The sequence below is a fragment of the Eubalaena glacialis genome, chromosome 11, assembly GCF_028564815.1.
Source record: "Eubalaena glacialis isolate mEubGla1 chromosome 11, mEubGla1.1.hap2.+ XY, whole genome shotgun sequence".
Taxonomy (NCBI): Eukaryota; Metazoa; Chordata; class Mammalia; order Artiodactyla; family Balaenidae; genus Eubalaena; species Eubalaena glacialis.
Window position 1 is genome coordinate 10,558,181 of NC_083726.1, and position 27,959 is coordinate 10,586,139.

The 27,959-nt window shown below is 58.0% G+C and overlaps 1 protein-coding gene across 3 annotated transcripts; it reads right to left on the minus strand.

Annotated features, from left to right (window-relative positions):
• Positions 1 to 343: 343 nt before the first annotated feature.
• Positions 344 to 27,935, minus strand: MICALL1 (MICAL like 1). Of its 3 annotated transcripts, none has more exons than XM_061206137.1 (16): positions 27,409 to 27,935; positions 23,131 to 23,179; positions 22,554 to 22,695; positions 18,130 to 18,218; positions 16,861 to 17,003; positions 14,809 to 15,254; positions 13,166 to 13,223; positions 12,098 to 12,477; positions 10,253 to 10,662; positions 7,494 to 7,628; positions 6,744 to 6,870; positions 6,518 to 6,608; positions 6,298 to 6,371; positions 3,509 to 3,623; positions 3,292 to 3,338; positions 344 to 2,228 (listed from the first exon to the last, which is right to left on the minus strand). In XM_061206137.1, exons 1-16 carry the CDS (start codon positions 27,552 to 27,554, stop codon positions 2,107 to 2,109), a joined length of 2,574 nt encoding a protein of 857 aa, XP_061062120.1. In that variant the 5' UTR covers positions 27,555 to 27,935; the 3' UTR covers positions 344 to 2,106. The 3 variants fall into 3 exon arrangements, with proteins under 3 accessions (XP_061062120.1, XP_061062119.1, XP_061062121.1); XM_061206136.1 differs by having other exon boundaries at positions 10,247 to 10,662; XM_061206138.1 differs by lacking the exon at positions 344 to 2,228 and adding an exon at positions 2,247 to 2,780 and having other exon boundaries at positions 10,247 to 10,662.
• Between the last annotated feature and the right edge of the window lie 24 nt (positions 27,936 to 27,959).

Sequence of the window (27,959 nt, forward strand, 5' to 3'; positions counted from 1 at the left end):
ATCCTCTCGGGCCACATGACCCAAGTTTGGGTTTGCAGAATAAACATGGCCCTGCAGCCTCAAACAAATAAACAGAGAGGACCAGATCAAGGGCTGGGCTCTGGAACATTCCATGAGAAGCCTGTATCCACACATCCTCCAGAACCTGAGGGCCAAGGGAGCAACATGACGAGGACAGCCGCCCTCCACCTTGAAGGCCCCAGCACGTGGCCCAGGGGCAGCGAACCAGAGAACCCAGGACAGCCCAGGACAAAGTCAGCCCACCCGTGACACCACAGCAGCCTACCCTAGATTTAAATTCAGATTAGTTGCCAACATTTACAAAGTACACACACGCACCATCTGGATTTCCAGTTTCTCTTGAAAAATGGAAAGATCTGGCCCCACTGGGCCCACATCCCACAGGCTACAGTCGACTTAAATGAGGGAGAACTTCCCCTCTAGTTGCGGCGTATCCACCCCCATTCACCCCAGTCCCCACCACCCAGGTGTCGGGGCCGTCCCTCAGGACACACCCAGCCCGGTTCACGTGTGTCACCTGCCGCTGGAGTTGGTGACCCCAGCTGCAGGTCAACAGGCATGTCAGGAAGGAGGTGGCCGGGGGCTGCACAGGCGCGGGAGCCACCTGTCCCTGCAGAGGAAGGGGTCCTGCCCGGGGGGCAGGCAGTGAGGGCCAGGGCCCCCGGCGGTGGACAGCCCCTCCACGCCCTCCTGGGCAAGCAGAGATGCCAGCCTCGAGGCCTGGCAGAGGCAGGGAAGAAGGCAGGCCTGGCGAGGGGAAGGCGCCTCGAGGCTGCAGGGCACTGGCGACTGAGGTGGTCTCCGTTTATTGTCGGTGAGGAAAACCCTCTCAAATTAATACAGTGCGATCTTTCCCCATAGGTGTGCTGAGGGAAGGGGGCCCTAGAGGCACCCCGGAAATAGCTTACAGCAACAGTGCTTTGACCAAGAGCTGCTGGGCACATTCCCTGGGGGGAAGGTGGTGGTCCCCATCAGCTCCTCCGCTCCCACAGCCATCCCAGGGGGTGAGCGACCATAAGTCCTTCGGCAGCAACAAGTCGGGAGAGAACAGACAACAGACGAGTGTGAGAAGACAGGCTGGCGATGACCGCCCGGGAGTGGGTCCACTGCGCCCCAGCCCTGGGGTGGCGGGGAGAGCCTAAAGGAGGGGCCGGGCTGCAGTGCGGTAAAGGACCAGGGTTAGCACCTACGGCAGCAGCCCCGCCTGCTGCTGATCTGGCTGAGGGGCAGGGGCCAGAACTGCAGCTGGGGCCTGCCTCCCCGGGACCCTCCCTGCGGGGGCTCAGCACTCGGCTCCCACCCACCCCAGCATGGTGTCCTGGACAGGGAGACCTCCTACAGAATAAGGGGAGATGAGGGAAGCTCCTAGAACTCTGAGGAACAGAGGGAGGGATCTGTCCAGGCCCACTCGTGTCTGAGGACACAGTAACTACCTCAAACTTAATTAAGAGACTTCATAAATAGAGGTCCTGAGTGAGGAGAAAGAGAGTCAGGGCCGCCTGCACCGAAAGGAAGACAGGGACTCAGAACCAGGGCAGGGGCGGGAAGGCGCCAGCGTGGCCGAGCCCGGCTTACCGGCCTGCCAAGAGGGCAGAGCCCTGGAGGCAGGAGACCCAGGCCAGAGGTCCACCCTGGGCAGACCTCGTGGGCAGAAAGACCCAAAGACTCTGAGAGGTAAGGCTCCCCTCTGCACGTGGTACAGAAGGGAAGAGGGACCAAGGAGCTGCCCGGTACGGCAGGCCAGGTGCTGGGTGGGACGAGGGGCGGGTGTGCTCGGCTGCGGCCGCTCCCCGGACCCAGGAGCCGGCTCACTCCCTGGGTCAGTCACAGCATCTGGGGTCATCACAACCAGGCTAGGCAGGGCTGAGGCGCAGCTGCCGGTGGCTCAGAGGAGAGGGAAGAAAACTCTTTGGCCCAGACCAGCCAGAGGACCCTGAGGAGGGAGAGGCCATCACCCAGAGGCTCCCTCCCCTTAAGTCATCTTTCCCCTCGACTGATCCTGAAGGGAAGCTGGGCGTCCCTGGCAGAGCACAGCCCGGGGGCCGAGCCAGGAGCGGTGGAGTCCCCAGCTGGCAGCCCGCGCTGTTAGCTCTTGTCTCCCGGGGACTTGCTCTTGGTATCACGCTTGTTTCCTAGCAGCTTCAGCACCTTCATGGTCTTGAACTTCCCCTTTTTCTTGCCCTCGGGTTCAGCCTCCTTCTGGAACTCTGCAGAAGGGAGAGGGGAGTCGATCGGGGCAGGCCGGGGGTGGTGGTGATGGCCTAGGAGCGCCGGCCAACAGGCTCAGGCCAACAGGCTCAGCCCACCGCTACCACCTCGCCTGGAACTGTGGGCACGCCCCTTCACCTTTCTGAGTCTCCAGTTCTTCGTCTCTAGGACGGGACCCTACCCCTTCCCAGTGTTTCGGCAGGGATCAGGAGATGAGCGCCGTGAAAGCAATGGGGGAGCCCTACAGCATGGCAGACATTCATCTCTAAAAAGCTTGGTTCCCCTAGGCTGGCGCTCACAGCTCTGTGGGTTACAACACGAACACTGACTGTCAGAGGTAGAAGAGACCTCAGAAATCATCTGGCCCAGCCCCTAACTTATTATGGACGAGGAAAATGTGAATTTTGAAACAGACTAACACCAACCGAGCTTTTTGCAGGTGCCAGGCCCTGGACTAAGTGCTTTATACACATTACCTCAGTCATCCTCAGCACACGCCCGGGAGGTGGGTGCCTCCATCACCTCCATTCCACGGACAAGGAGAGCGAGGCCTAGAGGGGTGAAGTGGCTGGCTCAAAGCCACCCAGCTGGGAAGTGCCAGAACTGGGACTGGAATCCAGTCTAACTGGAGCCCAGACTTAACCGCAAGGCCACAAGATGAGTCACTGGTGGAACCAAGATTAGGCCCAGGGCTCGTGCCTCCCAGTCTAGTGCTCTCTTAACCATTCTAGGCACTATCGTATCTGCGGGAGGGCCTGCAGTTTGGTCCCACAGACCCCTCCTAGACCAGCTGCAGATCTCAAGGAGGAACGCACAGTTTAAGGCAGACGCACCCTGGGAAATGCTCCCATACGCCACCGTCCTCCCTGTGGGCACCAGGGCATCCCACACCCACTCTCCTGGCCGTAGGCTGACCTGCCTTGCTACACACGGCCTTCTTGGCAAAACAGGGGCTAGGAGTTTGCACACACCGTCCCTGTAGAGCCCACTCCAACCCTCTGTTCAACCCACCCCCCACCCTCCAGGAGTTCAAGTGGGCCAGAGCCCCAGGAGGGGCCTCACCTTTCTTCTTGATCATGGCTTCCAACATCTTATCTTCCTCTTCCTCCCTGAAATGAGAAAGGGAAGCTGAGTGTCCCACAGGAGGAAGGACGAGGTAATCTCTCAGGCCCCTCCAGACTCCGAGTCCACGCAGGCTGAGCAAGCGGCGCTGGGATGACTGGCAGTGAGGGCCCCGCCCCCAGGAAGCCCCGGGGAACCCCTCCCCCAGCCACGTCACCTCTGCCGGTCCTCATCTAGGCAGTTGACGATGGCGTTGCGCTGCTCGATGAGGGTCACGAGCTCCTGCATCAGCACCTTCTCTCGGCCCCGGTCCTCTTCTGTCCAGTCCTTTTCTGCCCAAGGAGAAAAGTTGGGGACATGAGTCCCAGGAAGTGAGGAACTAACGCCTTAGTGCTAAGGGTGGCTGCGGACCAGCCCCACGCTGGACACTCTGAGGGAGGGGGCCCAGATGGGCGGGGATTACAAATTTTTGGAGAAATGAAGGTTGTCATAGGAGAGACCAAGGATACCAGTCTGCCTACCAAAAAAACTCTCCAAGGGGGCTCCGGGAGGTCCAGCACAATACGTGTTCTGAGAACAGAGACCAGCACGTGCCAAAGAGTTTCCTGCTTTCTTCATGCACTCATTCAACAAATGTTCACTAGGTGGTTTCTTGGGGGAAGGATTCAGGCTGGGCCTGCTGAGAGCCTCCAATGGCGAGCTAGCCAGAGTGGGGCAGGGGTGAGGAGATAACAGGGAACCCCAGGGGTCCTCATGCAGGAGAAGCAATGTGACCCAAGGAGCATATTGGGACATTCATCTAATGCCATGAAGGAGGGTGGACTAGAGGGGTCCCTGGGGGCAGGGAGCCCTGCCAGGAGGTGTCCCTGATGTCTCAGACACCTGCTGCCCCTCCAGCCTCCTCTCAAGAACCTGAACCATCCTATGGAACCACCCTCAGAGGCCCACATGCACCTTGGTATTCCTCTCACCCAGTCCACAGGCTCCCAGGGGAGGGATGCCCACACTTGACCTTCCCTCCACAACATCTGCCCCTACCACCTCCTCTTGCCAAAACTGGAACCACTGACCCAGCATAGTTCTGGGGACAACGTGGGTTTCAGAGTCACCACCCCAGTTCAAATCCTACTCTGCTGCTTCCCAAATCTGGGGCCTGGGTAAGTTATGCCCCAGCCTACATGTGGGAAAACCGAGGCTTGCGGAAGTTAAGTCCTTGACCAGTGTCACACAGCAAGGGTGGAGCCAGTGCTTGTACCGGGCCAGCCTTGGAACGCTTTGATCCAAGCTACAGCCCTTACAGTGTCTTATGGATCTCCAGCCCACCCGGGGCCTTATAAACCAGTCTCACCCTCCAAAGGCAACAACCAGGACAGGATGACAAGCCCCGATGTGTTGCCACCACACAGAGGACTAGAGAAGCAACACAAAAAGCCCAGGGCCAGGCTGGCCTGGGGTACAGAGGTGCTGTCCCCACTTCGGCCACAAGGTGTCGCTGCGGCTTCCTCTGAGTGGCGGCCACACCCCAGCCTCCAGAGATTTGGGAGTGATTCATAGGTGGCAGCAAAGAGCTGGGACATTCTGTGACTTCCTCAGGGACACTCCTGCCTCTGGGTCACATCCAGCCTCCCAAGTTCCCTGGTCAGTGGAAAAGCAGGGCCACTGTCCCAGCCGGCAGGAGGGGCTGCGTGTGCAGGGCCATGCCCAAGTCAGAGACATGGCTAGAAGCCCAGCTCCACCACCAATGTGCAAGACTCTCAGCCTCTCTGGCTCTTCATTTCCTCATCTGTTAAATGGGAACAACGATTCCTACCACCTGGGCCAGAGGAAGTGGTCAAAAACCCTGGCTCCAGCCTCTGGACACTCCACAGTCCTGTGGTCTCTCTCAGCCCACAGCTGTGCTCACCCCATGTCATGGCCAGACCCCAACTCAGCCACATAATAACCATCAGCCATCAGCCCCTCATAGGGCACAGAGTGTTTCCACATCCATCGGCTCCTGGGCCTTAGAATACCCTCCCAGGTGGGCACCTTCATCCCTGTCTTACACATGAAGCCATCGAGGCTCGGTGGGGCTAAGGAAGCTTCCTAAGGGCACCCAGCAAGTTAGCGGCAGAACGAAGGACTGTGTGACTCCACACCCAATCCTCCCATTGCCCCCCTCCATTCTCAGCACATCCCATCCCTCCCTCCCAGAGTCACCCTGAGCCACGCTGTGCAGGGGCACTTCCACCGGCCCTCCCCCCGCCAGCAGAGCCCTGCCATGCTCTGGCCTAACGGCCATGAGCCCAGAGCTGCCTCTGGACAGGTACCTGCTCTCCCTCGCTCAGCAAGGCAGCCCTGGGCCCTGGAGCCTGACCCCTCCCTGCCAGGAGCCCACCCACACCTTCCAGGAGAGGAGGGTACCAAAACAAGCCAGTCGAGACTTCCCTGGTGGCGCAGTGGTTAAGAATCCGCCTGCCAATGCAGGGGACACGGGTTGGATCCCTGGTCCGGGAAGATCCCACATGCTTCGGAGCAACTAAGACTGTGCACCACAACTACTGAGCCCGAGTGCTGCAACTACTGAAGCCTGCGCGCCTAGAGCCCTTGCTCCACAGCAAGAGAAGCCACCGCAATGAGAAGCCCGCGCACCGCAACGAAGAGTAGCCCCCACTCACCGCAACTAGAGAAAGCCCGCACGCAGCAACGAAGACCCAATGCCGCCAAAAATAAATAAATTTTAAAAAAAAACAACAAGCCAGTCTGCTCCTGGTCTTGGTGTTCTCTGCAGGCCTGTCATCCCAACACCACAGATGTCACAGCCCCACACTGGCCATGCTGTTCCCTCTCCCATCTTGGCTTGAGCTTATTTTTCACCTGTTATGACCCAGACAGCACCTCCTGCCCTGTTCCCAGACTCTGCCTGTGCATCCCCATCAGGGCCCGGTCTGTCCACTCCCCAGCCCACTCCTCCATGTCACCAGGCCCCAGGGCAGGTGTCTGGGGAGTGGGTGTGGCCACACTCACCTGGCTTGTTGAGAAGGCACCGGAGCTCATACTCCACGTCGGCCTGGCGTTGCTCCAGGTTCTGCTGTTTGAAGCTGGAAGGTGGGAATAAGGTGACGGTTAGTTCTGTGGCTGCCTGCCCTGTGCTGTCGCTGATAAGGGAAGAAGGTGAAGATTCCCAGTCCTAAGCTCTATGGACCCTGGGGAGAGGAGCCAGAAGCCAAGGGGAGCAAGGACTCACACATAGATGAGCTCAGACTCCCGCCGAACCAGCAGATGCTTCTCGTGGATGAGCTTGAACCAGTCCACCAGCATGTCATCCTCACGGTCCTCTGGAAACCAGATGTCCACTGAGGCCAGGGCTGGGGGCAGTCCCCACCCTCAAAGGGGCCATGGCGGCTCCTACCCTGGAAGAGAGGCTCCCCCTACCCAAGTCCCACCCGCCAGGCCCCCGGCAACTCCCGCACCGTTCACTCCACCACGCAGCTTCTCCTCCAGTAGGACCCCACGGTGTTCCAGGGTATCCAGCTGGCGCTCGATGGTGTCCATCTCTCCATGGATGTCCTCCTCGGGGATGTACTGGTCAGCCTGAACCTGCCCGACAGCGCCCAGTTACCTGAAGGTCAGCCCGCCCTCCCACCTGTGGGCCGCCAGGTGCAGGAGCTTCCCTCTTCTCTCCGGCCAGCACTGGCCTCCACAGGCCCTGCGCCCTGGCTCCGTCCCACACCCCAGTGTGGCAAGGGGTGGGTGTAGGGACGGCCACGCCCCTGCCATGCCCCTGGTCCCAGCATCGACAGGCATGCCCAGAGGGCGATACAACTTCCTCCTTTTCACGGCAACTTCCTCCCCTCCTCTGCCACTCCAGAAAATATATCACAATGTGCGAAAGTGACCCTATTAGAGAGAGAAACCTGAGAACACTCTAAGCTGTTTAAGTAGAAGTATGTCATGTGAACGCTTTGATCCTTGAACTATTATTAGTAACAATTTAAATGCATCACCCAATGCTTTTGGTCAGAGCAGCTAATCTGCTCAAAATCCCCCTGGCTGCAAGTTAATAAATCTCCCAGCTGGGCCTCCCAAGCATGCCCCCTCCAGCATCTGAGGGAAGCTGCCCAGGCAGCCCATCCTGTGGCAGAGTCCCATGGGAAGCCTGAGGCGGCCAAGGGAGGGGGCCCGGGCCCAGGCAGCCAGGTGTCTGGGGCTCCCAGCTGTACCTTGCGTTTGATGAGCGGGAAGCCGTGTCCTGGGGCAGGCGGTCTTGCTGGCTTGGAGCCCTTGGTGGCCTTCTTTACGGTTGGGGACGCTGTGGGTGATGCCTTCCGGTTAAAAGGATTCTCCTTGCAGGAAGACTAAAGGCAGGGAGACGTGGCAGAAGATAAGTCAGGGAGGGGTCAGTAAGACCCAGGCAGCTTGATCACATGGGACCATGGAAAGCAGGCGGTAGGGATCAGGCAGAGAGAGAACCCCAGAGCAGCCAGTCTCTGAGGAACTCAGTCATTCAACAAACACTTCCACTTCCCAGCGCCTCCCGTGTGCTGCTGCCGCACTGGATACTTCTCTACGTTCCTGTTCAATTTTCACAACCACTCCACAAGGTGGGTAGTGTCGTGCCCATTTTACAGCTGAGTAAACTCAAGTTCAGAGAGGTTAAGTAACTGGCTCAAGGTCACGCTCTTCCCACGGGCCCAAGCTGCAGTGAGACTCTATTTCAGGCTGGGGCAGCCCTCTGGCGCTGGGGGCAGTGGTCAGGACGTGCAGTTTAGGGTGGGACAGAGCTACAGTAGCTCATCCAGGCCTCACAACCACCCCTTTCCCAGCGGGGATTCCGGGGTTCAGCTCCTTGCCCAGGGTCCCCCAGCCAGGAAGAGCAAAAACAGGGAACCCACTAGCAGTAGAGGGAGGAGGAAGGTAGCTCCCTTCCCGCCCAGGAAAGAACCCCATCCTCTGCTGCCCCCTAGCTCTGCATTTTTCTGTCCTTCTAGGGTAATCCCTGTCCTGAGGCCAGCACAGCCGGGCAGGCCCCCCACTGGGACAGGTCTTGCCTGCCACGTGGGCAGTGCCAGCATCTTCCAACCACCCTCCCCAGCTCATCAGAAACAGGCATCACTTGAGGCCATGGAGTGTTCCCAGGAGTATTTACCGGGCTTTCCAACAGCTGGGGGGAGGAGGGAGGAGCCCCGCTCACCTCACCTGTGCCAGCCTGGGGGAGATTCCTTCAGGCTGGCAGCTGCTCTGGGATCTGAAGCAAGGAAAGTGCCAGGCCGGAGTCCAGGCGCAGCAGGGAGATAGTCTGGGCCCCACAGGGCAGCACCCGCCCAAGGGGCCTGCCTGTCTCCAGCCCCCAGTGTCTCGGATTCTCTCCGAATCCTGGGGTTAGGGTAAGGGATGGGGCACCCCAGGAGGAAGTCCACTTGGGCTCTGCCCACACCCTCCACAGTCACACCCAGAGGGGCCCAGCAGGGCCAAACAGCCCAAAGGCCCCTCAGTCCCTCAAGGGTTCTCAGCCACAGAACTCCTTCAGACCAACCTTTCACAGACCTCGGGACAGGAAACGTACTGAAAGGCAGCTGCCTGTAGGGGGAAGGGGAGGGGCGTCCAAAATCAACTCCCTCCCCCACCTCCCACAGCAAGGAACCCTGGGGCTCCTCAGAGCATCCTGAGGCCCAGAGATGGGATGGGCCTTCTCCAGGTCACACAGCAGGTGGTGACAGAGTTGGACAGGAGGCGGTTGCCCAGGCAACCAGGAAGGTTAAGTGGCATTTGAAAGGTGCACAAACCAACAGCTCAGGCTCCTCCCCAGACTTATCCTCTGTCAGGTCGGTCAGACCAGGACTACAGCCGGGCCCTCAGAGGGCTGCAGAGTACGGGAAAAAATGCAGCATCAGAACCTGGTGGCGCAAAGGGACTCTGGTGGCAGGAGAGGCCCCCTCATGAACTAGGTGCCCAGAGGAATGTCCTGACCCCTGGTGACCCCTGGTTCTTGGCGTGACACTGAGAAACAAGTGCTTCACCAGCCACAGAGGTCAAGTGGAAAACGAGCTCCCAGGGATGGGTGTCCAGCAGACCCTCCTCGTGCCCACTGCAGCCCCCAGAGGGGATGGAGCGCAGGGCCAGCCTGGGAAGGGGCCTGGGAAGGGGAGCCCACAGCACGGGCTGTCCGCACCCCTGCAGTGGCACACAAGAAAAGCACCCAGTAAAGCTGTTTCCTCGGCCCTCTGCCTGTTGAGGGCCGACCCCTCCTCTACCTGTCCCCCCAGAAAACAAACTCTACACAAGGCACAGTCACCCCAGTACCCCACCCCGACCTGGCTGTGAGCACCTGGGGGGCAGGGATCGCCACAGTCATCTCACCTCTGGAGCCCAGGCCAGCCCATACACACAGGAGGGACTCAATGAACACCATCTGCCCCATTCTATAGGAGGGGAGACTGAGGTCTCTGGAGAAGGAAAATGACCCCAAGAAGGGAGTCATCCCCTCCCCTCTGTGCTCTACCCCAGGTGGCCTTGTAGAACAATCATCTAGGCCTGTCTCCTTGAGCAGCTCCTGAGCCCCTAGAGGGCAAGGACAGGGTCTCAACGCCACTGTGCCAGGGTCTGGCACAAACAGGACCTCAGTGAACGGAAGGGTGAACAGAAGGATGTGTGGGTAAGTGGTGGCTGGTGGATGCGTCCCAAATGGGCACGTGAGTGTGCTAGGCAGGTAAATAAGAGGTAGACGCCTCAAGACATGGAAGACCAGGCAAGTGGAGACGTGAACAGATGGACGGGAGGTCTGGCTAATGGATGAAAGGATGGAGAGGTGGAGCTGTGCCTCAATGAATGGAGTGGTGAATGGGTAGATGGGCACAGCCAAGGTCACCCCACAAGTCAGGGCCAGCAACAATGGAAGGGTCAGAGACCCTGCCCTGAGACCAGGCCCACGGCCACTAGACAGGACAGCAGCCTTTAGCGAGGGTGAGGCACTCACCTTTACCTGGAGCTGCGGGGACGAGGTTCCAGGGGAAGGCGCAGGGCTCTTGTCTCCAACCAGCACGAGAGGGGTGGGAGCAGCGCCACTGCAGGGCTTGGCTGGAGGGGGACCTGGGCCGCCCCTAGTACTGGGGGCAAGGCCAGGGCTGGCTTGAGGTGTCCGGTCCACACTGGGCTGCACCAGCTCCCCAGAGGAGGACAGGGAGGAGTTGGCAGAGAGGCTGGCCAAGGTCCCAGGGGTGCCAGGGGCATGGACAGCAGGCTCTGAGGAGCTCTTGGGCACAACTGGCGGCTCCAGAAGCTCCCCACTTGGGGGCTGGCTGGAGCTCTCGGATGACAGGCTTTCCACGCTGAGGGCTGGCGACGGGGTAGCTGAGGGTGGCTCCGAGTGTGACAGGCGGGAGGTGTGGAGAGCTGTACAAACAAACACGCAAGTGGGTGCCACATGAGGGGGCACAGTCAGGCCTTCCGGCCTCACCTAACACGCTCCACTCTCGACAGAGCTGCAGGCCCTGGCAACCCAAGTCCTCCACATCCAGACAGGCAAGAGCCCAGAGGACAGCAAAGGTGTGACTGGACCAAGGTCATTGGCAGACAAATCATCCAAATTCACCCTGCGCTCTTCGGGCTCTGGCGTGCGCCTCGTGGCGCGTCGTAGCCCTGGTTTCCTTATGGCCCTCGCTTCCTCATCCAGCGTGGCTGCAGCCTCCACTTCCCCTCCCATGTCTGATCTGACCCAAAGCAAAGCCAAACTGAAAAGGCCAAAAAAAAGCCTTGCTTCTGTCTGCCTTCTCTGCCTCTGACCCAAGCAGAGGTGGGAGGGAGGGCAGCAGGAGAGGGAGGAGCAGGCAGCCCTGGCGGTGGCCGGCTCCAGGCCAGGCATTGCCCCGTGCCAGTTTCATCATCATGCGTTGAGGGACACCATGCTTCAGAGTATCATCTGCGCTTTCCCAGTGAGGCAACAGACTCAGAGAGGAGAAGGGCTGGGATTGGACCAAGCTGTGTCCGACTCAGAGCTCATCCCATTGGCTGCATCTCCCACCTGCCCATCACCTCCAATCAGCTGACCCACCACGCTCAGCTGGAGGGTCCCAGGGCACCAGCAGGGGCCGGAGAGGGGGGCCTGGGCCACCTGAGCACCGGCCTCCGGTCATCTCCAATGTGCTCTCGGACCCACTGTCTGAGGGGCTCCCACTGAGGTCTCAGAGGCAGCTGGACCCCAGCCGTGGTGGAAGGTGACCAGGCACAGGGCCCAAGAAGATTGCAAGACGGCGAGAGGGAGGGCTGGGCAGAGGGAGGCACAGCGCCTGGGAGCTGGCCCACCACCTCCATATTCCGGATGGGGAGACGGAGGACAGACACAGGGGAGGAACTGCTCAGAGTCACTAGCGCCCGTGTCACGCAGCCAGGTCAGAGCCCGAGCGCCTGGCAACTGGAGGAGAGTGACTAGATGGGCAGGACTGGAGCTAACCCTTGCCCAGCGCTTTCCACGAGCCTGACTCGGTGTTACGCACATCGATGGATAACACGACAGCCCTGTGAGGTGGGTTACAAAGGGTTAGGAGTATAGTCAGGAGTCTGGGTTCAAATCCTGCCTCCACTGCTTAAGCGCAGTGAGGCTTTGGGCAAATCACTTACCCTCTCTGTGCCTCAGTTTCCTCACCTGCAAAATGGGGTATGATACCTACCTCACAGGTTTGCTCAAGGATTGAGGACAGACATGACACACACGGCACCTGGCCTGGAGGGGATCCTGTGGCACCACGTGCCCTTCCCTGGCCCTGGGCTGACCCAGGTGCCCAACCCCAGAGTCCCAACTGTCAGGAGAGCTCCCGAGAACGGCACTCACCAAGGGGGGATGCACTGGGTGCTCGGGGGGCGGGGCGCTTCTTTGTCCTCGGGCTGCTCGTGGGGGTGATGCCGTACCAGGGGTGCAGGGACTTGGGTGTGGACTCCGGGTGAGTCGGGGCAGGGCCAGTGGCTGGGCTGGGTGCAGCTGGGGGCTCTTCCTCCTCCTCCTCAAAGGGGTTGTAGGGCTTGGGCTCCGAGCCAGCCACCTCCGGGCCCTGTGGGGCCACCTCATCCACACCTCCGTTCTCCACCTGCCTGCTGTCCCGGCCCGGTGGCAGCGGCCCGGGGCTGCTGCTCGGGGGCAGCGGGGCTGGCTTCTTCTTTGGCTCTGCCTGCACCAGTGTGATCCATGGAGGGTCTTTCCTGGGGGCTGGTGTCCTCGACAGAGGCAGGAAGAAGCAGAAACCATTAGGAGGCAAGGGGGGCAGTGTCCTTCTCTCCCCAGACAGTCTTGAGTGCAGCCCAAAGGGGGTGGATGAGAAACTGCACCCTTCTCCTCTCTCACCCCAGCCCAGTGGGGCCAGTCTGGGCCCAGAGCTGAAACAGAAAGAGGGGGGCTTCTCCCTTCCCCTTCCTCTGTCTCTGTCTCTGTCTCTGTCTCTCTCTTCCCTGCCCTCTCTCTCATGGACCATACAGGGGAAACACAGCTCCCAAAGAACAGCTGGCAATCGATGTCCTCGCCTGTGACACAGGGTCCCAGGGCTGGAGGATCTGAGCCAGGTGTACAGCTGAGCTTTGCTGGGTCTTCTATACTCTGCTGCTGATTCACACAACGACTCTAGTAGCGAGGCCTAGGCCTCCCTCGTTCCACAGGCAGCAGAGACTTGGAGGGGTGAAGGGACCCCAGAGGCAGCCGTCTCCACCAGGCATTGCTGCCCACAGGAGAGGGGGTCCCAGGGGAGCCACAGGGAAGGGGATGCGGGCACAGGCTCCTGCCCCCAGAGGTGAGCCCCACCCCTTCTCGGGAGGGTGTGCTGGTGGGTCACATGGCCTTGTTACCCGCCCAGACCCCGGTGTACTCCCCTTCCCCCTACCAGGGCCCTGAAACCCCTCAGGGCCAGCATACCTCTCTGACAGCTTGGGAGTCCCTCTGGGCTTGGGGATGGGGGGTTCATGCAGCTTCCCTAGATGGGAAAGGAGAGTGAAACAAGTCTTCATGGGCAGCTGTGAGCCGGGCAGCAGAGTGGGGCACCCAGGGAGCCAGCCCAAGTGCCTGCCTTACCAAGGATGCCCTTCCGTCCCACCTGGCAAGTCATGGACTCCAGGTGGCCATGGCAACCTCACCTGCACCCTCGTACCTCCCCAGCCCAGCACTCAGGGAGATTAGATAAACACCAAAGGTGACAGGTAGAGAAGGTCAAAGGGGCAAGGCCAGGACACCTAGAGACCCCATTCGTATTTCAGTTAAGAAGGGGGAACCCTGGACTTCCCTGATGGCGCAGTGGTTAAGAATCCACCTGCCAGTGCAGGGGACACGGGTTCGAGCCCTGGTCTGGGAAGATGCCACACGCCGCAGACTAACTAGGCCCGTGCGCCACAACTACTGAGCCTGCGCTCTAGAGCCCGCGAGCCACAACTACTGAGCCCGCGCGCCTAGAGCCTGTGCTCCGCAACAAGAGGAGCCACAGCAATGAGAAGCCCGCGCACCACAACAAAGAGTAGCCCCCGCTCACCACAACCAGAGAAAGCCCGTGCATGGCAACCAAAAATAAATAAATAAATTTATTTTTTTAAAAAAAGAAGGGGGAACCCAAGTGCCCCTCTGACACTTCCCCAAAGTGGACAGGAAATACTGTCTCAACTCAGCCCCAGGGTCACCTCCTCCTGCAAGCCTCCCCTGACTCCCAAGTGTCCTCCGTGAATCCCACCATAGCCTCTGCTCCCCCATCTTAACAGACATCTACATTCTACCAAAATCCTCATGTCTCTGCCCATCTCTCCCTCGAGACTGGCAGCACCTCAAAGGCACAAACAGGTCTGAACAGTATCTCTATCCCCAGCGCCCAGCTCAGGAACAGGCCTCTACGAGTGCGGAACAGAACGAACAAGTCCCAGGGGGAGACCCTGGGAGTCTCCCTCCCCTGGGCCTCCTCTGATAAGAGTTGCCCAGCATGTCTCAGGTTACAAGGAACCATGTTTCCATGAGCTCATGGAAGCCCAGGGAGGTCATGTGGGAAGGTCTGACAATGAGGGGTGAGGCAGGGGTCTCCACTGCAGAACAGGCCAGCCTGGGGAGTGCCCCAGGGGCCCATCTGACGAGGGACACACCCTCCCCTACCCCCAGCCCCTGAGCTGTCCCCTGCCAGACATCCAGATGTGGACAAGCACACAGGCTGGGCCTGGGAGGGGAGGTCACCTGAGTGTGGACACAGAACCAGACACACTCGGGACACAGGCACACATGATGTACACTCCCTACACCCCGAAACTGAAGCACACAAGATGGACACAAAAGGACACACATCCTGGGCACACAGAATGGGGCAGGGATCTGTGTCCTTGCAGCATGGAGAACAGAGCGTGCACCGGGGGGCCTCAGTAACTATTTGCCGTGTGAATTAATAACCTCAGCACCACAGTCGTCCCCAGCACATCCACAGCACACACAGGCACGGACAGCGCGGCCCCACGAATACTCCCAGGCACGTGTACGTTTAAACGCCAGGCACACCTCAGGAAGCGCCCAGCCCCAGTCGGGCCCTTGCTCACCATTCACCAGGCCGCTGCCGCCTCCCTGCTCCACCAAGTTCTCCTGCTGCAGGCTGGACCGGGGCCGGGGCGTGGGGAGTATCAGGGCTGTGCTCTCAGAGGCCTTCCTGGGGGCAGGTGTGGGGCGGCTGCCCGGGGGGCTGGCCAGCTCCTGTGGTTTGCCGGGAACCCGGGGCTTGGAGGGGATCTGGGGTCGGCCCTCGGGGCTGGCCTTGGGTACGTCCACCTCGGCCCCGGCAGCCGCATTAGGGCTGGGGCCGCCTCTCTCCACATCCTTGGCTTCTTCTGTAAGTTGCTGCTGCTTTGGCTGTGGGGGGAGTGCAGGCCTGGCCCCTGACCGCCCACCGGGGCCCAGCCTGGCGCAGTGCTCCGCACACACGAAAGTGCCCTCCTCTGGCCCACTCCTGTAAGCTCCGGGGAGAAGGGTGCTGGAGCACCGCCGACACCTGCCAGGGAGAACAGGGGTGGGGTGGGATGGGGGGGATCAACTTAGCCAGGCAGCCCAGCCCAGGGTGCTGGCTACCCCTCCTCCCAACTGCCAGCCTGGATCCCGTCTCAGTACCCAGAACTTCCCAGCAGAAAAGAAAAAGGGTAAATGTCAGAATCACAGCACAACAATAAAACCATGTGAAATCAGCAACATAAATTGTGAAACACGCCTTCAGTTTCTGCTGCAAGAGGAAGCAAAGGTTCCCCCAGCTCCGCCGGAGGTTCCATCCAGTGTGCGGGCTGCCACTCATTGGTGGCTCAAGAAATCAATTTAGTGGTTTTCAACCAACCAGGTTTTTTTGTTTTGTTTTGTTTTGTTATGAAATAGAATAAAATACGATATATCAGAATGTATCACACTTGTTTTATGAAACTCTAATTCCAGTTGTGCATCTATTTATACAAGTTTGATTTCAGGGATGTACTTACAACTGGTCACACTGTCAAACGTATGTCAACATAAAAAGTTTTTAAAACACTGCCCTGATGGCCAGACGTGACTGTGTTTGTGCAATGGTTCCCTTCCTCGAGATTTTTCCCCCATGACACCTCAGTTCTGCAATCAGGTGCCTGGGGTTCCAGGTCCAGCAACCACACACACACACACCCCACACATACACACCACAAACACCACACACCCACACACACCACACACAACACACCACACACACACCACACACACCACACCACACACCACACACAACACACACACACACCACACATACAACACACACACCACACACACCCACACACCACACACACCCACACACCACACACACCCACACACCACACACACCATACACACCATACACACACACCACACTGCACACACCACACACACACAAACACACACACCACACACACCACACACACACCACACACACCACACACACCACACACACACCACACACACCACACACACACATCACACACACACCACAAACACACACACACACCACACACACCACACACACACACACACCACACACACACACACACACACACACACACTCTAAACCACAACTGAATACACACTATAACTCCCAGTCACTGGTTTCCATGGACTATTCAATTTTCTTTGCTGATTTTTTTTCTAACATATAAAACGTTTTCATACATTCTCTAAGCTATTTATATTTTCCCTGCCTCTTATTCCATTTTCCTTAGACCTGGCTTCCCCTGGGAGCCACACACTGAAAGCAAGTTGTTACTATGATTTCTTGTTTTAACTGCTTTCTTTTAGAAAAAAAAAAAAAGGAAGAAAAAACAAAAAATAAAAATAAAATAAGATTTTTAAAATGCTTTCTTTTTTCAACAGCTTTTAGAGCACATTCTGCCCCTTAATCATCATCAGGTACTTAGTCTCAAACAGCTCTGGCCCCATTTCTGTCTCTAATTCTGTGACTGACCAAGTCTTCTCCCCTCACTAGGCCTTCGTTTGTTCATCAGTAAAATGGGGAAAAGCAAGATGCTCCAGCATGACGAGCCTGCCAAGGGTCTTGGCACACCATGGCGCTGAACCTAGGGAAGCTCCCTGTCCCCCCAGGGTCCCCCACCACTCACCGGAAGCAGTGCCGGTGATACAGCTTGCCGTCGGCCAGGTAACGCTGCACCAGGTGCACGTGCTGCTGGCAGGCCGCACACGTGCTGCTGGGGGTCCGGTGAGCGCCCTGCTCTGACAGGCTGCCCGAGGAGCACTCATCGCCCTGCAGGGAACGGGGTGGGCAGACTGGGGGTGGGGGTGGGGTCACCAGCCATCCTGTTCAAGAACACTCCCTGTTCCCCGCTCTAACAGTGGCCACCTCCCAAGAGTGCGCGGTGCTAACACACTCCATCAGAGCCCCAGAGGGGCAGAGGGTGGGGACTGTCACTGTTTTCCACGTGAGGAAACTTTTAAGTCCAGAAAGGGGGAAAGACTTGCTCAAGGCCACTGAGTCAGGATGGAAGCATAAAAATCCAGACTTCCAGTTTCTGGGGCCCTCTCCGCCAGAAAGGCAGCTTCCGGCTGTATAATCCCTTCCCCTGAGCCGCTCTTGTCCCTCTCCCGTCCCCACAGGTGGGCCTTGCCTGACAGGTGGCTGCCCTCTTAGGCCCACCTCGTCTGCCTTCTCTGTCCCCCTAACTAGAACCAAGCAGATTTAAGTCCCAGTTTCTCAGCTTCTAAGCACTGTGACCTTGAGCAAGCTGTTTTCGTCTCTGAGCCTTGGGTTCCTACCTGCCAAATGGAATCCTATAACCCCTGCCTGTCTCAGCCCTGCACATGCTCACTGGGCACCCACCATGGGCTGGGCTCCCTGTCCCTCAAGAGGTCCTCCAGCAAGGCGCAGATGGGAGCAGGTGGGAAAAGCCCTCTGCACACTGTGAAGTGCTGTCCAGATGTGAAATGCTGGTGTCACCCCCTAAGCATCTTGGAGCAGGGGGCTGGCAGTGCGGCCCCTACTTCCCAGCTGAGAGATCTTAAACAAATGACCAAACCTCTCTGAGATTCAGTTTCCTCATCTGTACGTCGGGACACACAATACCCACCCCCCAGTGTTGTTGAGAGGATTAAGCAGAATCACGCTAGGAAGTTTAAAGCTCTGTCTCACGGGAATCAAGGGGAGAATTTGCTGTATTGCATGGGTGAGTCCTGTCAGTCCCATGATGGAGAGTCAGTGCTGTGGATGCCCTGTGCCCCTCCCAGGCCTGCCATCCCCTGCCCCTACCGCCCTGGCCTGGTCTGTGAGAATCTAGTTCCAAAGCCAAAGGGAAAGGGACCAAGAACACCCGCTGAACGCGGCAGTGGCAGCTGTTCCCCCACCCTACCTGCCCACCCCCCCGGCATCTGCCTACCTGAGCCCTGTCTCCTGGTTCCGCGGGAGTGGGTGCTTCGGATGGCGGGGAGGATGCTGCCAGGCCCTTTCTGAGTGATGAGACCCCGGCTGCCAAGAGACCAGAAAGAGACTCTGAGGCAGCTCGAGACCCTGGAGGTCCAGGAGGCCCAACCTGGCCTGAGCTTTGAGCTCCATGGCTACCACCTGAGGACAGAGCACCGATGCAGTGGGACCAGGCTCCCGCTTCACAGAGGCAGGGGATGCCTCCTTCCAAACTAAGTGCCGAGGGCAAGCTACCCAACCCTGCCAGGCCTCCGCAACGCGGGACAGTGACTCCCACCGCACAGAGCAGCGTGAAAAATAAGGCACCAGGGACTTCCCTGGTGGTGCAGTGGTTACGAATCTGCCTGCCAATGCAGGGGACACGGGTTCGAGCCCTGGTCCGGGAAGATCCCACATGCCGCGGAGCAACTAAACCCATGCGCCACAACTACTGAGCCTGCGCTCTAGAGCCCACGTGCCACAACTACTGAGCCCGTGTGCCTAGAGCCCGTGCTCTGCAACAAGAGAAGCCACTGCAATGAGAAGCCCGCGCACCACAACGAACAGTAGCCTCCGCTTGCCGCAACTAGAGAAAGCCTGCGTGCAGCAACGAAGACCCAACGCAGCCAAAAATAAATAAATTTATTTTAAAAAAATAAAAATAAAATAAGGCACCAGGACAAGCACAGAACCATCAGCGCCCAACATGTGAAAGGATGGGTAGCTTCCTTCCCACGAGGCTGAACGGGTGAAGGGAAGGAAAGGAGAGGAACCACATGGCGCCGGCCTGAAGGTTCAGGAAGATGGGCTGGCTCCCTGGGGCCGAGGAGCTGCCCCACCCAAGCCCAAGTGGGCAGGTGCGGCTCGGAACCCTGCCTGCACGCCCTCGAACCGGAAGAAACCCACCCCGCAGCCCACCCGCCTCCTCCATGACTCCGCTCCTTCATTACTTCAGCAAATATCCACTAAGCACCTACTCTGTACCCAGTGATTAAAATAAAACCCCCAAATTCAGAGAACTGTATACCAAAAGAAAAATCAATACTACTGTATGCTAATTCTTAAAAATAAAATCCAGGGAATTCCCTGGTGGTCCAGTGGTTAGGCGCTTCCAACGCAGGGGGCCCTGTATTGGATCCCTGGTTGAGGAACTAAGATCCTGCAAGCTGTGAGGCCCAGCCAAAAAAAAAAAAAAAAATCCAAATTCCTTACTGTGGTCTAAGGCAGCAGCATTGTCAGAACCTCAGGTCACAATCCATTAACGGGCCCTGAAATCAACTGAGTAGACTGCAACCAGCATATTGTAAAGATGAACTAGAAGGAAATATCCGCGGGCAGCTCATGTTTTAAGGGGAAGAATCGCTTCCTGAAACCTGTTTCAGTGACGTATGTGTACATGAACATGGATAATAATGGGAAACATATTTCTTACCATGAGTTATGGTCAAAAATTTTGGGCCCACTCCCTACCACCACCACTACCCCACCCCCCCACCCCCTACCCCCACCCCCACCCTGGCCTCACCTCCCCCTTCCCCCTCACTCCCCTGGAGCACACAGGCCCCCTGCTGCCCCCTTGCCTGGAATATTCCTCCCCAGATCTTCACATGGCCTCCTTCTCCTCCTTGTTCAAGGCTTAGCTCAAATGTCACCTCCTCAGAGAGGCCCTCCATGACTACTCACCTAAAATAGCCACTTCCTCCTCTCGTTGCTTTTTATACCACTACCTTATTTTGTTTCCTTATCCGACTCACCTGCAATTATATTAATTACTTTGTTCTCTCTCTCCCTCCCCCATCCTTTAGACTGCAAGCTCTGTGAGTCTGTATCGTTCTCAGCTCTCCCCCTAGCACCTAGCACAGTGTCTGGCACACAGTAGAGGCACAATAAATATTTGTTAGATGAATGAATAAGTGCCAGGTGCTGGAGTCATGTAGCTGTGAACTAGACAGAGATGGTCTACAGGGGAGAGGGAGTAATCGAGATACTATGACCAGAGTCTTACATGTTCACCACGGGGCAGGGGGTTATAAGAGCACCTGGAGTATATCAGGGCAGGCTGCTTGGAGGAGGCAAAATGTGGGGTGAGAGGATGAGTAGGAAAGAATGTGCCAGAGCATGGGGGGTGGGGACAGGGACCGGAGGATCACCAAGAAGAAAGGCTTAGCAGTAACGGAATATGATATATTCAAAGCAGCACAAGAAATTCAGTATGACTACAGTTGGGGCAGTGAGTGGCTTAAGCTAAGTGGGGAGAGGCCCTCAGGGGCCCCGCTAAGAAACTGGGCTTCATCCTGATGACACCACCCCTGTCACCCTGGTAGGCGGGAGGTACCCCTCCTCTGAGTCCCTCAGCCACTGGGCCTCCTTCCGTCACACTCTGGTTCCAGACTAGGCTGTGGCTCCTGGAGGTCAGGGGTCAGCTGACATGGCCAGGGTCACCGGCCTCCACGGAGCCTGGCACAAGACGAAAGGAGAGCACGGCACGGTGTTGTCTCAGCCACGGCCAGCTTCCAAAGTTACCCGGTCCAGTGAAAGTCAAGCCTGGTCAAAATTACCCTTGAAATCCCTCCCCTCACCCAGAAAGTACAGAACAGGACCATCTCAGGGAGCCTAAGAGCCAGCTTCGCCTCCAGCGTTGGAACACCTCGCTGTGTTTCCTCTGGTTGAGCAGCAGGTGGGATAAAAATGGTTTGCATTTAGGGGCTAAGCCGTATGGAAAGCACAAGCTGTGCCTTTAGCGACAGGAGTTCCCCACAGGTCCAGGGGGTGCTCTCGCCCCGGGCAGAGCACAGGGAGCTGGGCCACCAGGGTGACCTCACCCCCAGGGTACCTGGTGAGGACCGGGAACAAAGTGGGCACCACCGACAGTATTACCAAGGGCCCTGCCCCACCTGCCCACCCCGCAGGTCCCCAGAAGGAGGCCCTCCAGAGAAGAGCTTAGTAGAGGGAGATTGGGGTTTGGCCAAAGGGAACCCTCCAGAAGATAAGACTGAATTGTGATTCTAGGTGAGCAAGCTAAACTCTAACCAATGAAATAAAAAAGTAATAATAATAGTAACCTTGAGTCCTCAATAAGGGCCAGACACAGGTCATTATTCCTCATTTGCTCCCATCAACCCTGTGAGATGGGCGCTGTTCTTATCCTCACTGCAAAGGGGACCCTAAGCCGAGAGGTGACCCTGTGGCCCACTGTCACCCAGACAGTAAATGGCAGCACAAAAACGTTCAGTCCATGCTGCCTCTCACCAGACACTCAGCAGTTGAGAAATACTTTCATTTTTATTTCTAGTAAAATATATATAATGTTATTTGTTCAATTATAATATTAATCCCTAGCATTATGGGGGGGATGGGGAATAACAGATTATTTTAATCTTTTAATTTTTATGCTTTTTTCTATGTTCTAATTTTCTACAGTAAGCATGTTTTACTCCCAGTAAGAAAAACAAAAAATCCGTACTTCCTAGAATACTTTTTTTTTAAGAGATGGGCTGAGATTGTCCACATGGAGAGCAGAGGTTGGAGGAAGGACTGACATGGAAGTGGAGGGGCAAGGTGCCCACCCCCAGAGGACCCCTGACAGCAGTGACACAGCGCAGGAGTCGGGACGCTCGAATTTGGTTGTCCTGCTGTATGACCTTGAGCTCCTTCCTTCCTCTCTCTGAGCCCATTTCCTCTCTGCGGAAGACAAGGCCCAGGAGAGATTCCCACATGGGGACTCTCCAGGCAGGAGGCTCAGTAGCCACCCAGTGACCTGACTCAGGGCAGAGAAATACCCTTGTAGCCTCCCAACCCCCCACCCCCACCCCCCTATCCCACCCCACACAATTCCCCAGCCTCTTAGTTCTCAGGCCTTGAAGGTCACTGCTGAGGAAGATGGTGCACAACAGCCCTACAGGACCACTTCCCCGCTGGAGGAAAAAAACCCCAGGGAGGTGTCTGCAAACAGGAAGTGAGGGTGGGTGCCAGAGAGGTGAACTCACAGATAGCGGATGAACTCGCCCTGCTTTGTCTCCTCTGACATTATTAATTTTTTTTTTTTAATTTTTTCCCGCACCAAGTGGCTTGTGGGATCTTAGTTCCCCGACCAGGGATTCAGCGCCGAGTCCTAACCACTGGACCACCAGGGAATTCCCTCCTTTGACATTATTTCGCTCAGTTACTGGTTCACGCGTTTGTTGTCTGTCTCCCCCGCCAGACTATGAGCTCCCCGAAGGCAGCGACCTCCTTCACCGCTGTACCCCCCGGGCCCAGCACAGTGTTATTTTACTCAATTAATATTTCAGTGAGTGAATGAATGATGAGTTGCCTCCCTGTGCCTGTTTGCAGCTCAGAAGACAGTGGGACACATGCCCCGCCCCCAGGGCCAGGCTCCCTGAAGGGCTGCACCCCTCTCACCTTGGCCAGGGCTGGCGAAGTGGTTGTAATATTGGGACACGTAGGTCATGATGCTGAGGCAGTCAGGGACACTCATGGAGACCATGTCATTGGGGTCCAGGAGAGCAGGGATACCCAGCTCCTTCTCAGCCACTTCAAAGGCCTGGGGGATGCAGATGCCAGGGTGGGGGAAGGTTTGAGGCAGGGGGGGAAACGTGTGGGGTGGGGGGCAGGTGCAGGGGTGGGAGAAGGATGCGGGGTGCACAGAAGCAGTCACAAGCAGGAAGAGGAAGACGAGGCAGGGTCAGTGGGCGCCACTTTGCATAGACCCAGCTTTGCTCAGCGGGATGAGGGGGATGAGGGCAGGGGTGACTGTTACCTGGAGAAGGGGAAGGTCTGGCGCTCCAGGCACAAGCGGGCCAGAGGGGAGCAGGGGGTGGGGAGAGGAGCAGCCAGGGCCCCAGTGCAAGGCAGCTGCTCCGGGAGCTGGTCCACGAGCCCCTCACCTCAGCTCCTGCCCTGCAAGACCCCTGCCCTCCGATACACACCCTCCCAAAACACACAGCCTCATGGGCTTCCATCTGTCTGGGGGACTCACCAAACGGTTATTCTCGAAGACATTGTCCTTGGAAAGTGAATCAAACTCTCTGCAAGAGACAAAGTGGGGGAGAAGCATTGAGGAGAGGGCTGGGGCAGAGGTGTGACCAGTGGAGGTGACCACATCCCAGCCAGCCTGGGTCTCAGCAGGGTTGGGGGAGGGGTCTGTGGACTGTGGAAGAGGAAACTGAGGCAAGGAACGCGTGCTAATAGAGCGGGGGCTGCCAGGTGGGGCAGAGAATGAGCACATGGCCCCGGGGGGCCTCCAAGCAGAGGCTGGAAATCACTCAGAAGCGGCGGGGTTGAAAAGCCCCAGCTTCAAGGTTATCCCCCAGGAAGCCATGTCCTGACTCAGTGGCAAAGACAAAACTAAGACCAGGACCAATGCTGGTGACAACAAGGACACCCACAGATTGCTGACCTCACGCTGAGCACTGGGCTGAGCTCCTGTCTTGAATTTATTTTCAACTCTACTTGGCAGGTATTTACCCCACTTTACAGATAGGGACACTGAGGCCCAGAGAGAGGAAGCCACCCCGGGAAGAGGAAGCCGCCCTGGGAATCCACATTTCTGTTCCTTCCACTGCATGTCACAAACCTGGAGAAGCCACACCAACTTGCTGAAACCCTGACCCAGGCCTAAGAGGAATGTTGTTTCAATGGGGCCAGGAATAGAACAAGTCTGAACCAGCCTGGAAATAGTACATTCTCCAGAGCTGCTGACACTGAACAGTTGGCCAACCCTGCTGCGCCACTCCTGGGGGCACCATCCTTCGGGGAGCAGTGAAGGGTGTCCCAGTTCCTAAGCTGAGACAGGTGAGAAGTGGCAGGGCCTGCCGCAGTAACCTAGCTTTTATTTATTCCCCTCCCCACCTCCTGGCTCCAGCTGCTGGAGTGGCTGAAACCAGCAGAGGAGACCCAGCCTTCTTGCTCAGCAGCCTCCTGGGTGCACCCGCCCCACGCCTTGTCCTTCTATGGCTGGAAACTGCAGCCTGACTGCCTGAGACGTGGGCCCAGAGGCCGGAGAAGGCAGTATGGCCTCCAAAGTCTGGGTCCCAGGCCCTGTTCTTCCAGGTCAGGCTGTGTGACCTTGGGCGGGTCGGCAGTCCTTGTGGCCTTCGTTTTCCCATCTGCAAACTAGGGGAAGCCCTCGTACCACCTCCCAGGCTGGTGGGGAGGACCAGGCTTGTTAGAGGCAGGCCTCACAGACACAAGAGAGCCTTCCTCCTCCTGCCCACCTGCCTGCTAACTTCTCCAGGCAGAGATCAAGGTACAGTGAACCGTGGGCCACGGCAGGAAGGGGTAGTTCGCAAACCCCAGGAGGTGCCCAAGGCCAAAAGGCCAAGTGGACTGGGGAGGGGATTGTGTATGCACTTCAGCCCCTTTTGCCACCTCTGGCCAGACCGCTTCCTTCTCCCTCAGCTGGGTCCCGAACTCCTCCCCTTGCTTGGCCACTGCCTAAGAGTGTGACCCTGAGCAAGCTACACAGCCTCTCTAAACCTCGGGGACACTGTGACACCAGCCCAGCCCCCAACAAAAGCTTGTTCTGAGGCCGAATGAGACAAAAGCAGCTTGTCTGGGCCATTTATTTCAGTCTCCCAGCAGTGTTCTTAGAAGGCTAGGGTCACATTTTGTTCACCGCGTGCACTCCACACCCTCCACAGTGCCCGGTACTTAGTAGGCACTCCATAAATGTCTACTGAATGCATAAATGCCAGAAACAGCGTGAAAACTGTAAAGGTCCCCACGATACTATGATTTTTCCTCCACTTCTCCCTCCCCTCCCTTTGTCCCTAATCAACATCTAGGCTTTGGAAACATATTTTCTGAGAGTTTTCGAAGGCTGGGAAGTTCTATTTGGCTCTGGGGGAGATGAGGAGCACAAAAATGAAACCCACATGGTCCCTGCCCTCAAGGGAGCTTAAAGATGCCTAGATTTGGGGAGGGAGAATGACACAGCTTGAGAAGCCTGAACCGCTTTAGAAGATGGTGCTTGCCCTCGCCCCTACCCCAGCCCTACTCTCATGGAGATCCTCCCTAGCCATCACTGAGGTCCTCTCTATGCCTCACATAGGACCTGGGCTTCAGTTTTTCTCCCGTGCAATGGGCTGGCAGCCCAGATGCTGGCCTGCCTTGCAAATGAATGCCTGGACCTGATTCTGGATCTCTTCTCAGGAGGGAAGCCCCCTCCGCTCGACACGAACTCTAGCCGCATCCCTCCCCATGGCCCCATCCACCCTCCTTAGCCAGCAGGAAGCCCTAAGCACTCTGGCCCAGCCACATCTCCCAGCCCTCCCTGCCCTGTGCTATGGGCTCCAACAGTGCCGCCTGTGTCTCTGCTCAGGTGGTCCCCTCTGCCGGGAATGCCCTTCCCTCGGCCCTGACCCGGCTCCTGCTATCTCCTTGAAGACTATGTGACGGCTGGGAGGCCTTCCCAACCTAGCCCTTTGATACAGCACTTCCCACATGGAGTTATCAGCACTGCTTATACATCTGTTACCCCCATAGGCCATGGGAGACTGTGTGGGGTTTGCCTCTTGGTTGGTTAGTAGCTATTTCCATTACCAGGCACAGTGTCCAGCACAGAGTATAACTCTGCAGACACCTGTGGAATAAATGAAGGAATGAGACACTTTCATCATCCCTTCCTGCTTAATAACACTACTTATAATAACTAATGTTAATTGAATGTTCATTGTCCCATTTAATTTCTCCCAACAATCCCGTGAGGTAGGTCTTATTATCAAGCCCACTTTACTGACCAGGAAACTGATGCCTGGAGGGATCCAGTGATTTTCCCAAGGTTGCACACCTAGGACATGGAAGAGCTGACCGGAAACCAAGCAGCCTGCACTTTGTGCTGGCAGGCTCAGGTCCATTGCGTGGCTTAGCTTGACACCCGAGTCCTGTCACACACTGGCCAACCCTGCCTCACCACTTGCCCCCCAGCCAAAACAGAAGACCCCTCGAGCCCTCCGCTCTAATGCGTGGGTCCAATCTGGGTGCCCTTCTTCTCCATCCTTCAAGGCCCGGCTCCTGAGCCCCCATACCCCGTGTCACAGGCCCCACAAGAGGCAGCGGCCCACCTACATCTCCACCTCATCTCGTTCACTTCTGCATCCACACCCCCCAAAACCCTCTCCTCCAGGGCCCACCCCACCACCTACATGGTACAGAATAAACTAAATGCATCTACACCATCAAATCCTTGAGGCAATCCTTCCCCTCCTTCCCTCCTTCATCAAAGCCTCCCAGGTGCTGTCTTTGGGGAGCACAGGTCTGGAGGTGGAACAGACACACAAAGACTCCAGACCCTGTGAGGCTTGGGGAGCCCTGTCCGAGGGGCTGTAAGCAAGACAGACAAGGACCATGACTCTTGTCCCCAATTTGCAGATGAGACCGGAAGTACAAGGAATGGCAGCTGCCAGATAAACATGCACTCAGTGTTTTATGAATGAATGGATGAATGGAAGAGGTTCCAGGGCCCAAGGAAAAGGGAGCTGAGATAGAAACACCATGTCAACTGCTCTGGGGTCTGAATAAATTTTCCCGTGGAACCTCACTGGGCAGCTGGGGGCAAGAAGAGGCCATTTCACACCCTGGAGCAGCCCATTAGGGCTGTAGGTCAGACCCTAGGAGTCTTCACTCAGCCTCCCTGCCCCACTGAGGACAGCAGGACATGGGGCACACACCTGGGGAGACAGGTCTGTGTCCTAATGGGGAGGGGGTTACATCCATTCATCTGACCTCTATTAACCTAGGGTCTCCTCTGTGCCAGGCACTGTGCTAGTGCCCTGGAAACAAGATCGCATGGGGGAATCAAAGCAAGGGGGCCCCACAGAGGGAACAGGCCTCAATGCCCCACGTGGAGGGGGCTGCTCAGAGCGCCTGTTTAAGAGTTTAGTGTAAGAAAGGCCCAGGGTTCCCGAGGAGGGCTCGGTGCTCCTTCAAAGAGGCAAGGCCTTGGGGGCTTCGGTGTCTCTTTGGCGGAAATCAGTGCCCTTTGGGCGGGGCCGGGGCCTCAGCAGAAAGACCAGCATGGGGGGCGGGCTGTGTTCCAGTGGGCGGGGTCAAAGAGGCCAAGTGGGGGAGGGGTGTGCTGGATCAGAGGGTCTCCGCGAGGCGTTGGGGGCCCGCGGGAGGGTGGGAGTCTTGGCCTCCGGGGGCGGCGCCTGCCGCAGCCCCGGCTCCGCGTCACTGAGGGGGGCGGGGGTCCCCAGCTCGAGCCCGCGCCGCCCTGCGCCCCGGCCGGCCGCCCGCCCGCCCTCCCGGCACTCACAGCAGGTCGGGCCGGTGCCGGTGCAGGATGGCGCAGAAGGCCAGGCCGTCCCGGAAGGAGCTGCTCAGGTCGCGGATGTCCACGCCGCGGTAGCCCTCGCACTGGCGGCGGCACCAGGCCAGCAGCGCGACCCGCGGCCCCGCCATGAGCCGCGCGGGGCTCGGGTCCGGCTCCGGGCGCCGCCGGGACCGGGCTTCACCCTCGGGCCCGGCTCGGGCCGGTTTCCGGCTGCGGCTGCGGCTGTGGCTCCGGCGCGGCCCTGCCGCCGCGGCTCGGAGCTCGGGGCGCGACCCGCTAGCGGCGGGCGCGGGGCGGGGAGGAGGCGGGGCCGCGGCCTCGGAGTCCTCGCTCGGGCTCCGGAGCGGGGTCCCGGCTCGGCTGCCTGCTTCCCACCCGGACCTGCCCGGACCTGCCCGAGCAGCCGCTGCCCGAATGGCCCGGCCCGGCCGGCCGCCGCCTATTCACCGCCGCCAGCTCCCCTCGCTGTGGGCCGGCCGCGGGCGCGGGCGTCCCGCTGGCCTCGGTCCCCGCCCGCCGCCGCGGGGGAGCGG

Bases quoted from the DNA above. Each gene is read 5' to 3' on its own strand.
- MICALL1 (XM_061206136.1), bottom strand. From the start codon at position 27,554: ATGGCGGGGCCGCGGGTCGCGCTGCTGGCCTGGTGCCGCCGCCAGTGC. The intron at 18,219-22,553 runs GTGAGAGGGGTG...GTCTCTTGGCAG, and splicing joins CTTCGCCAGCCCTGGCCAAG to CCGGGGTCTCATCACTCAGA. The intron at 17,004-18,129 runs GTAGGCAGATGC...CGTTCCCTGCAG, and splicing joins AACCAGGAGACAGGGCTCAG to GGCGATGAGTGCTCCTCGGG.